The sequence below is a fragment of the Chiloscyllium plagiosum genome, chromosome 13, assembly GCF_004010195.1.
Source record: "Chiloscyllium plagiosum isolate BGI_BamShark_2017 chromosome 13, ASM401019v2, whole genome shotgun sequence".
NCBI lineage: Eukaryota > Metazoa > Chordata > Chondrichthyes > Orectolobiformes > Hemiscylliidae > Chiloscyllium > Chiloscyllium plagiosum.
This window is the reverse complement of record NC_057722.1, coordinates 26,024,855-26,036,941: the sequence shown is the minus strand read 5'-3', so window position 1 is coordinate 26,036,941 and position 12,087 is coordinate 26,024,855. Positions and strand designations below refer to the sequence as shown.

The window sequence follows — 12,087 nt, the reverse complement described above, 5'->3', positions numbered from 1 at the left end:
TGAAGGAAGCTGGTCATGCCTTTCAACAGGCCTGACATTTGTGTTCTGTGAATATTACCTCCTCTCTTGTTATTCAGTCTGAAACATAGATATCCCTAAAAAAGCCTGGATTTGTTGACCATCCCAGTTGCCCCTGAACATGTAGAGTTAACAGTCCAGATTTGGAGCCAATCAATGTTAGTGCAAGCAACAGTTCTACAATTAGATCTAAGACATTGCCCTGAGGCACTCCAAAAGTTCTCCAGCAATTCCCTAAGACTGGGATGATCCCGTCCAGTGATCATAGCCATATCTCTATGTCAGGTTTACACCAGCCATTGGAGAATTTCCTCCCCAAATGTCATTGTCTTCATTTTAACAAAGCTTGCAGTACTGCACTTGGTCAAATGTTACCTTTATGTTAGGTGTAGTTATTCTCATCACACCTATGGACTAGAGCCGAATAATTCCAGTGGATTCTAAACTGAGTACCAGTGAGCAGATTACTCATAGTATATGGGGCTGTTGATAACTTCTTCCATGATACTGCTGATGATTGGAATTGGGTAAGTGGACAGCAATTGGCACAATTTAGGTGCAATTTGAGCAGAACACATCTGGGTAATTTTGCAGAGTTAATCCCAATGTTACAATTATAATTGACAGTGACAGAACTATCACCTGGATTTCACAGGGGTCTGTAATCTTTCCTGTGTCCAATGGACTCAGCTGTTTCCTGACGTCACATAGAATTAATCAAATTGGTTGATGTCAAGTATTTATGATGGTGTGGATCTTAGGACAAGGACTAAAAAGATCATGCACTGATTACCTTTGGATAAAGATAATTAGGGAAATGCTTCAGACTTGAAAATTGAGCTCTAGTATCTTTGAAGAGTGGGATGTTCTTGGAGGTACCTCCCATTAATTGTTTATTTGACCTCCACTATTCTTCATTGAATGTGTAAGGATTACAGGTCTGATCAGTTGATTGTGGTGTCGCTTAGCTCTCTCTATCATATGCTTACCTTTTTCACAATGCAACAATTATTTTCAGTTTCATTTTCACTGAGTTGGAACCTTATTTTCAGGTGTGTATTTTCATTGCTACTTTTTGCATCCTATTCAACTGGAGTTGAATCGGAGTATTTTTTTCAGCGCAGTAAGTGGACCAAATGTCCACTTCGGCCCTCAATGTTGCGCCGACTTGTGAAACCAATCTGAAGCCTGTCTAACCCACACTATTCCATTCTCGTCCGTCTGCCTATTTAAATGCCCTTAAAGTTGGCGAGTCTACTACTCTCTGAGTAAAGAAACTACCTCTGATATCGGTCCTGTATCTATCACCCCTCAATTTAAAGCTATGTCCCCTTGTGCTAGCCATTGCCATCTGAGGGAAAAGGCTCAGTGTCCAACCTATCTAACCTTCTGATTATCTTATATGTCTCAATTAAGTCACCTCTCAACCTTTTCTCTAAGGAAAACAGTCTCAAGTCCCTCAGCCTTTCATTGTAAGACCTTCCCTCCATACCAGACATCAGCCTAGTAAATCTCCTTTAATCCCTTTCCAAAGCTTCCACAGCCTTCCTGTAAAGCGGTGACCAGAACTGTGTGCAATTATCCAAATGTGGCCACACCAGAGTTTTGTACTGCTACAGCATGATCTCATGGTTCCGAAACTCATGGTTCCGTGGGCAGCACGGTGGCACAGTGGTTAGCACTGCTGCCTCACAGCACCAGAGACCTGGGTTCAATTCCCTCCTCAGGCGACTGACTGTGTGGAGTTTGCACGTTCTCCCCGTGTCTGCGTGGGTTTCCTCCGGGTGCTCCGGTTTCCTCCCACAGTCCAAAGATGTGCAGGTCAGGTGAATTGGCCATACTAAATTGCCTGTAATGTTAAGTAAGGGGTAAAATGTAAATGTAGGGTAGGGGTATGGGTGGGTTACGCTTCGGCGGGTCGGTGTGGACTTGTTGGGCCGAAGGGCCTGTTTCCACACTGTAATGTAATCTAACCTAATGTAATCTAATTTACCAATAAAAGCTAACACACCGTATGCTTTCTTAACAACCCTATCAACCTAGATGGCAACTTTCAAGGATCTATGTACCTGGACACCGAGATCTCTCTGTTCATCTACACTACCAAGAATCTTACCATTAACCCAGGACTCTGCAGTCCTGTTACTTTTTCCAAAGTGAATCACCTCACACTTTTCCACATTAAACTCCATTTACCACATCTCAACCCAGCTCTGCAGCTTATCTATGTCTCTCTGTAACCTACAACATACTTTGTCACTATCCACAACTCTACCGACGTTCGTGTCATCCGCAAATTTACTAACCCATCCTTCTATGCCCTCATCCAAGACGTTTATAAAATTGACAAACAATAGTGCACCCAATAGTGGATCCTTGCAGTACCCCACTGGTAACTGAACTCCACAATGAATATTTCCCATCAACCACCACCCTCTGTCATCTTCCAGCTAGCCAATTTCTGATCCAAACCGCTAAATCACCCTCAATCCCATGCCTCCATATTTTGTACAATAACCTACTGTGGGGAACCTTATCAATTGCCTTACTGAAATCCATATACATCACATCAACTGCTTTACCCTCATTCACCTGTTTGGTCTCCTTCTCAAAGAAGTTCATTGGTAAAACAAGATTTGAATATGGCTGAGAAAAAGTCTTGCTATCAAAGCTTTTAATATTTTGCTCATTAGGAGAGATACAAGCACACCGCATTCCTAAAGGAACAATAGTTTATACTCCATGAGAAACATGTGCTGATTGGTTGGCAAGTTGTCTCTTGATTACTTGAGGAATTTCATTGCAAATGCAGAAGGGAACAGTTGTCTTTCATGCTTTTGTTTATTTCAAACGATGCAATGTCTGGATGTGTTTCTTTTTTCCTGAAGAGGATCAATCCTGTATATTGCTCTTAGTAAGTGTAAGCAAGCCACATTTCAGGACTGGCTAATAAGTTTAAATTAGTTGTTACTGTAATTCTTAATCATCATTACATTCCCATTATATTGCTCAGGCAAAAACCATCTCCCACAAGAGAATATGTAACAATCATTTCTCGACATTCAAGGTGCTGCGTTCTGGAAAGGCAAATCAGGGCAGGACTTACACACTTAATGGTAAGGTTCTGTGGAGTGTTGCTGAACAAAGAGACCTTAGAATGCAGGTTCATAATTCCCTGAAAGTTGACTCGCAGGTAGATAGGATAGTGAAGAAGGCATTTGGTATGCTTTATTGGTCAGAGCATCAAGTATAGGAGTTGGGAGGTAATGTTGCAGGACAGTGGTTAGGCCACTTTTGGAACATTGTGTGCAGTTCTTGTCTCCCTCCTATTGGAAGGATGTTATGAAACTTGAAAGGACTCAGAAAAGATTTATAAGGATGTTGCCATGGTTGGAGAGTTTGAGCTATAGGGAGAGACTAAATAGGCTGGGGCTGTTTTCCCTGGAATGTCAGAGGCTAAGGGGTGACCTTATAGAGGTTCATAAAATCATGAGGGGCATGGACAGGGTACATAGACAAGGTATTTTCCCTAGGGTGAGGGAGTCCAGAACTGGACAGCATAGGTTTCGGGTGAGAGGGGAAAAGTTTAAAAGGCACCTAAGGGTTAACTTTTTCATGCAGAGAGTGGTGTGTGTGTGTGGAATTAGCTGCCAGAGAGAGTGGTGGAGGCTGATACAATTACAGCATTTAAAAGGCATCTGGATGGGTGTATGAGTGGGAAGGGTTTAGAGTGATATGGACCAAGTGTTGGCAAATGGGACTAGATTAGTTTAGGATATCTGGTCGGCATGGATGAGTCGGACTGAAGGGTCTGTTTCCGTGCTATACATCTCTATGACTCTATAATAATGTTACCAATAATGAATCCCCCATTATCAACATTGACCAGAAACTGAACTGGACAAATCACAAAAAATACGGTGGCTATTAGAGCAGCTAAGAGACTGAAGTCACTTCCAGACTGCTTAAAGCCTGTTCACCATCTACAAGATACAGGTCAGAGATATGATGGAGTATTCTCCACTTGACTAGATGAGTGCAGTTCCAGCAAGACTCAAGGTGCTTAACGCTGTCAAGAAAAAAGCAGTCCATTTGATTGGAATTCCATCTACAATGACACACAGTGGCAGTGTTGTGTACCATCTACAAGGTGCACTGCACTAACTCAGAAAAAGCTTCAACAGCTTCCAAACCTGGAACATTGACCACTTAATAGGACCATGGCAATAGATAAATAAGTCTGACAGCATCTGCCAGTTCCTCTTCAAGACACTCACCATTCTGATTTAGAAATATATCATTGTTTCTTCATTGTGGGTCAAAATCCTGGAACACTCTTCTTAAAAGTATTATGGTTGCACCTATCCATCATGAACTGCAGCAGATCAAGAAGGCAGCACATGATCACCTTCTCAAGGACAATAAGGGAATGGATAATAAATACATCTTGTGAAAGAATTTTTAAAGTGTAATATGAATTATTGACTCCTTTGAAATTTGGCATTCTTCCATTTGTCCTGAGGTGTGTGAGATTGAAAGCTTCAAGAACATATATCTACTTCGAGCAATACTGAACCAGAGTGATCATCTGTGTTAATGATTACAAATACATTAAGGACAAAAGGGTAACGAGGGAGAGAATAGGGCCCCTCAAAGATCAGCAAGGCGGCCTTTGTGTGGAGCGGCAGAAAATGGGGGATACACTAAATGAGTATTTTGCATCATTTTGCATCAAAATGAGTGTTTACTGTGGAAAAGGATATGGAAGATATAGACTGTAGGGAAATAGATGGTGACATCTTGCAACATGTCCAGATTACAGAGGAGGAAGTGCTGGATGTCTTGAAACAGGTAAAGGTGGATAAATCTCCAGGACCTGATCAGGTGTACACAAACACTCTGTGGGGAGCTAGTCAACATGGCTTTGTGCATGGGAAATCATGTCTCACAAACTTGATTGAGTTTTTTGAAGAAGTAACAAAGAGGATTGATGAGGGCAGAGCGGTAATGTGATCTTTATGGACTTAAGTAAGGCGTTTGACAAGGTTCCCCATGGGAGACTGATTAGCAAGGTTAGATCTCATGAAATACAGGGAGAACTAGCCATTTGGATACAGAACTGGCTCAAAGGTAGAAGACAGAGGGTGGTGGTGGAGGGTTGTTTTTCAGACTGGAGGCCTGTGACCAGTGGAGTGCCTACAAGGATCGGTGCTGGGTCTTCTACTTTTTGTAATTTACATAAATGACTTGGATGCGAGCATAAGAGGTACAGTTAGTAAGTTTGCAGATGACATCAAAATTGGAGGTGTAGTGGACAGCGAAGAGGGTTACCTCAGATTACAACAGGATCTGGACCAGATGGGCCAATGGGCTGATAAGTGCCAGATAGAGTTGAGTTCAAATAAATGCAAGGTGCTGCATTTTGGGAAAGCAAATCTTAGCAGGACTTATACACTTAATGGTAAGGTCCTAGGGAGTGTTGCTGAACAAAGAGACCTTGGAGTGCAGGTTCATAGCTCCTTGAAAGTGGAGTCGCAGGTAGTTAGGATAGTGAAGAAGGCATTTGGTATGCTTTCCTCTATTGGTCAGAGTATTGAGTACAGGAGTTGGGAGGTCATGTTGCGGCTGTACAGGACATTGGTTAGGCCACTGTTGCGTCCAGAACTACAGGGCATAGGTTTAGGGTGAGAGGGAAAAGATATAAAAGAGACCTAAGGGGCAACCGTTTCACACAGAGGGTGGTACAGATATGGAATGAGCTGCCAGAGAAAGTGGTGGAGGCTGGTACAATTGCAACATTTAAGAGGCATTTGGATGGGTATATGAATAGGAAGGGTTTGGAGGGATATGGGCCGGGTGCTGGCAGGTGGGACTAGATTGGGTTGGGATATCTGGTCGGCATGGACGGGTTGGACCGAAGGATCTGTTTCCATGCTGTACATCTCCAAGACTCTATGACAATGAAGTTGGTCCAACAGGTTTAAAGGTTGTGATTGAGGTTAATTCTCCTACTGCAGTTGGCCCAAAGCATCTGATGGATGCCTAGTTTAGTTCGATCTGCTCTTAATCAATCAAAAAGCTTCATGAAGGTAAATCAATTATTTGTCACGACTGGCGGGTAAATACAAATGAACATGAAAATCCTCATGTGTGATTAAGGGGAAAACATTTTACATCTTGAAATCCCCATTTAATGTGGAATGTTCACTTATGTGGATATGAGTTTTATTTAAGTTAAATAATCTCTTTTCCAAAGAATGGTAGGTGAGCCATTGCCAGCAGGCATAAAAAAAGAATTCAAAGGCCATACACACAAGAAAAAAACGTGTAAGAAATTGCTTTACTGTCACGTAGAAGAAAGAATCAGAAAATGCTATGTTTAAAATGGCACTTTATCTGAATGCATAAAGCATTTTTAATGAGAAACAAATGATGATACAGATAGAGGTGGATGTGTTTGATATAGTGGCCATTATTGAGATTTAATTGCAGGGTGAACAAGATTGAGAAAGAAATATTCCAGGACACATGCTCTTTAGAAAAGATAGGCAAAATGGGAAAGGGTCAATATTGGTGTGTGAGAATAGGTTGATGGTAATCAAGATATTAGCAGACAAATTAAAAAGTTTTGTATATATCTTTATTTACTACTACATTTCTTGGTAAGCTTTTTCTGAGTTCTCAATGCCTCCTTCTCCTGCCCATTGACCCTCAAGCTTAACATGATTTTTGGAAAAATTGTAAGCCACTTTTTTCAATCTAAGTCTGTTCCAAACTTCATTATTTAAAAAAAACGTTTGTCAGTAAACAAGTAATACAAATTATTTTGCTCAGCTGTATATGGTAACTTAAAGGAGCCAATGTGTGTGTGACCTGCATTGGAAATTTTGCTTGGATGCACGGTTGAGAGGGAACTTTTATTTGTAAATAAATTATAAAGTTAAGTTGCAGAAACAACAATCAGTGCAGAAGGGAAATGGTTTGGATACCTGTATTCAATAGGATTTGCAGTGGAAGAATCTCAAGTCAATTGTACAGGTCCTCAGTGAGCCTACACTTGAGTGCTGTGTACAATTTCGATCTACTTACATATTTGCCTGTTAGGGAATCCAACAAAGGTTCATAAGATTGATTTCTGTATGAGAGGGTTGTCCTCTCAAGAGAGATTGAGTAGGATATGGATATATTTTGTTTAAAAGTTTAAGAAGGGATGTTATTGAAAGATATAAGATTATTACATGCTTTACATGATAGCTACTGCGAGTCTGTTCTCTTTGGAGAATAGGAACTAGGGACAATGTCACAGGATTAGACATCAACTATTTCGGACTGAGATGAAAAATTCCTTAATTCAATTTTCAATTATTGGAATTGCTGAGTGCTGTGAATGCCCAGTTGTTAAACACATTCAAGACTGAAATAGCTCTTTAGACGCCAAAAGAATTGAGATGTGGAGACAGGGCAGCAGAGTGAAGTTTAGGTTGTAGGTTAATCCTGATCTTATTGAATGGTAGAGAATGCCCAAGGATCATTGTAGCCTATTGCAATTCTTGCTCCTATGACCTTAGAGAAGAGATATTCAAATATGGATAGAATATACTGTTATTGGAATAATAGTTTTCAAATTTGTACTCAATGGGAAATTGCATTGGTGAAGCACAATTTTATTCTGTATGATATAATGAAATTGATTATTTACTTCAGTTTCTAAAAAAAAGTAATAGAAATCATTACAAAAATAATTAAGATTACTTTGTATACAAACATTTTCCAATTTTGTGTCAGTTATGAAAAAGCTGACATGATTTTTGCTAATAGCTTTTGTAAGGGGAATTGCAAAATTGGCAAAAGCATATAACAGTTCATGTGAGTCTTTGGTGCTTTCATGATTCTGTTGCCTGTGACAGCAGAGTTTATAACAAAGTGGAATTTTTTTGTGTGTGTACATTTGAAACTAGCAAGTTTGAAGTAGTCCTTATCGAATAAAAAACTCCACTAATTCATAAGATTCTACTGGTTGTATATCTTGCCTATCACAAATTTGCATCCTGGTTACAATAGACAGGTTTTAGATTTCATGTTATTGTTTTCTTCAATAAGTGACATATGGCAAGGAGACAAAGTCTTTTCTGCAATGAAATTATTTCATCGTAATAAAACTTGCAGGTCTGGCTTTTGGACTTGTAGTGACTCTGCAACTTTCAGTGTTTGGTCTCAATAGTTCACTTAAACTGACATGAATTTCAGAATGCTGCACTTACATAGAATAACGTGGATATCCAGATGTTCCTGTCTGTAGTCCACGTTACCATAGAGGATATGACATAGCCAGATTGCACTAAATGGGAAATCTATGAACTGAATAGAACTTCCACTCTTATGTTATCAGTCTCATTGAAAATAAACCTTGAAAAAAAGTTACAACTTGTTGAATGAGATGGAACTATTTATTGAGACTATACTAACTTCCTAATTACTACAAAACAGCCTCACAGGCCCTGAGAAGGGAACTTTCTGTTTTTGCAGGGTCAAATTTCTCCATAATGATAAAAAAATGCACAGCCAAAAATCCCCTTTATCAAGCACCGTATATATTCCACTGGGAAGAGGGAAGTTCACACCATGCTAGATCTTTGTGGGCAGCCTTCGACAAGGTAAACGCTATAAATCAATGTTGGTTGTAAACTCCTGGCCATATGTTGTATCTTTGCTATGCATTGAAGCTGTGAGAATAAATTACTGTAATGCATTATACCCTTCTCTGCGATTGCAATTCAGGTGTTACTTCAGTTGTCATTTTTGCATCGATGTGGATCAGTTTTAGGTTAACATCGATTAGAAATTGTCAGTATTTGTTGGTGAAGCATGACTGAGTCACTTGCATTCACGTCTCTTTGCTAGGCCCACTTTTCTTACTGGATAGATTTAAGCAGCGTTCCAAAATGCATAACATATGTAATGCCTTTCATTGGGAACTGGCCCATCATATTCAAAGAATTTCGTGCTGCGACAGGGGTTAATGGTCATTACAGTTTCATCAAAGTACTTAAATTACAAGGAATTCTTCATCATATATTTTCAATTCTTTGACGCCCTAATTTTTTGACGAGACAATAAAGATTTTTGAATAAGTGAATAAACTGTTGCCGTTAAGTTGTAAATTTCGAGACAGAAGTTAAAAATAATTTATTTAAAAGACTGACCTCACAGACCCCTTTAAAGTAACAAAGATTATACCTGTCACACCATCAACATGCATTTGTATAACACTTTAAAGTAAACATACCAAAAGGCTTGATGCGAGGCTCTCGCCACATCAGAATATGTTAGTACAGATGACAGAAACAATCAAGGATGTAGGTGTTAAGGAGAGATTTGAAAGGAGAAGATGGGGGTGGGAGCTGTGTACAGATGGATATGAACCGCTTCGGGTCCAGGCAGTTGAAGGTATGGCAACTACAGTTTCTGCAATACCAATGTGATGACAACAATTTCTTTCGATATTCTTTCTTATCTGTTCCGATTTGGCAGCCTTAGAATTCTTAATCGTCGGATTTTAGGTTCAGTCTAATCACTATTACTACAAAATAGGTGAACCGTTCGTGTTTGTAGTTTCATCGAAAAGATTATCAAGAATCACCACAATATTACAACGTTTGGAACATTAATTATAACCTGTCCTCTTGAATATCACTGCCCGTTTCTTCGCTTTTAGAGTTCATTTTCTTTTTGACGTATGAGATTATCATCTTAGTGGCTGCCGTTAACCCTTCCCCCGTTTTGGCACAGCATGGCTGTACATACCAGTCTCGATCTGAGCACCATCTATTCATGTGGAAACGTTTGGTGATTTCCTCTGTAGACAGCGCTTCGGCAAGATCTTGCTTGTTTGCTATGACCACCACGGGAATGCCTTTCAACCAGTCGTTTTTTAGCATCCGTTCAAATTCTCTCTTGGAATCTTCCATCCGCTCCTTATCTGCACTGTCCACAACAAAAACAAGCCCATCGGTGTCTTGAAAATAATACGGCCAAAACTGTCGCATCTTGTGCTGTCCTCCAATATCCCAAAGTGTAAGGGTAACGCTTTTACTATGCTCCAGCATTTCCACGTTGAAGCCTATAGTGGTGGATGTGAAAAATTCAGTATCTCCGAATTTTAATCTGTACAACAAAGTGGATTTACCCGCTGCGTCCAGGCCCAACATCAAAATGCGAGCATGTTTCCTTTTAGCTTCTTTGGAGGTCAACAAACCCATCTGGACTCAGCAATGTACCTCTACGACGTAACTGTTCACCCAACTGCCAAGTTAGCACCAGATATTGGGCGTGTTCGCTGAATACTTCCGTGTCTCAGCTGCAGTTCTGTGAAGCATATTGATACCATGTAAGCACCTGCAGCTATTTATGCCGCGCCTTCTTATCAAATACAGTAAGACATGAGGATGGGTGTTGATACTGATACACCTGAGCAGAGGGCGAACTGGGGTAACAAGTGTGTGTTTGCATGAAGGGAGTGAACACAAGGTGAGCCTCACATTGTTGCCTAATTTGCATACACTCTATCAAGGTATCGTTCAGCTTGTTGCAGCAATCTGTTTCATTTATTTGATTACGAATTTGTATGAAATACAAATATGATATCTGTACGATCATTTCTAAGATATATATTACATAGACACTTTGGACAATTGTAGGAAATACATTTCTCTATTCAGAGTTCTCACATAAACACCTGTAACAAATAATTTTGTCCATTTTCAAATACTTCCTGCTTAAAGCCTAGCGACTTTTTAAAATTCAGTTATGGGATGTGGCTCGGCCAGCATTTATTACCCAGCCCTGGTTGACCTCACGCCTTACCCCCTTTAAAATTGCAGTTAGACTTTACCAAATAAAAATACAATTGTTGAGAATTATGTTATATTGACATATTTACATAGCTTTTTCAAAATACAAAGTTATATTCGGATTTTGCTAACCAAGGCTTTAAATCATGTTTGCGCACAGCATAAAGACCGAGATCAGTCTTCATTCTTTATTTGTTTTGAGGGTGTACATATACAACCTTCAGACTGAAACCGGTGCAATCTTGTTTTGAAATTATAAAATACCAAAGATTTCTTGGCATTAATTCACCATCGTCACCAGGTCAAGTGATGAAATCATACAGGATGTACTGAATAACACGTGTACGATTCGTAAGAACAATCCATCTAGGTATAAATGAAAATTCAATCTTCAGAGAAGGAGAACGTAACTGTAATCCTCAAAGAGAGACGACAGCTAGATTCGGCAAATCCAGAATAACGAGAATAACAGATAAAACACTGAGAAAAAAATGAGTTCTCTTTGCCATCTGGAAGGTTTAAACATTGATGCAATTGAAAAGGAAGCACCATTGCTCTCATGTAGGACGAAGGTCAGCAGAAATGGGACGAAGTCAGATTGGGATATCTGGTCTGCGCAAGTGGGTTGGACCGAAGGATCTGTCTCCGTGCTGTTAGAGTGAGAAGGGAAGAGAGAGATAGAGGAGCAGAATCGGAAGATGGAGTCAAAATGGGAGGAAGACCCTGTGCAGCATGAAAAGGTCATAAACGCTGAATAGCCTTCTCACTGCCGTAGGTTCAATGTGCTCCTTGATAATGAAAAGTTAATTTACGAAATTATCAAGGAATTTTTTTACTATGTTTCAAACAAGGTTAGAAAGAGAATAATCAATGTGCATTACAAATCATGAAGCAAATGGATAATGCTCCACTGATCAGCTAGATGTCTTTAAGAAAGCAATTGAAGCAATGAACCTGGCCATGAAATGGTTCTTTAATATGAATTATTTAACATTCCACTAAGAACATCTAAATAACACAAATTTCCAGAAGCAATCCTACATTATTGCAATTTTTAGTTCATTAAGGATCACTTAACAATTGCATTCCAATTTCAGAATCAAATGTAATGTTGGGTACTGTGTTTTGGGTTTTGCAAACACAAACTAGTTAGGCATGATGAGTATACTTGTCCGTTGTGAACAACTAAAAGGGAAATGTTCTATGATCAATCCACCAG

At 39.7% G+C, this 12,087-nt stretch overlaps 1 protein-coding gene across 1 annotated transcript; it reads right to left on the bottom strand.

The window, feature by feature from the left end:
* Positions 1-9,179: 9,179 nt before the first annotated feature.
* LOC122555867 (ADP-ribosylation factor-like protein 14) lies at positions 9,180-10,277 on the bottom strand. Its single transcript, XM_043702094.1, has one exon. It carries the CDS (start codon positions 10,275-10,277, stop codon positions 9,687-9,689), a length of 591 nt encoding a protein of 196 aa, XP_043558029.1. The 3' UTR covers positions 9,180-9,686.
* Between the last annotated feature and the right edge of the window lie 1,810 nt (positions 10,278-12,087).

Excerpts from the sequence above, each read along its gene's own strand:
- LOC122555867 (XM_043702094.1), bottom strand. The coding sequence starts at position 10,277 with ATGGGTTTGTTGACCTCCAAAGAAGCTAAAAGGAAACATGCTCGCATT.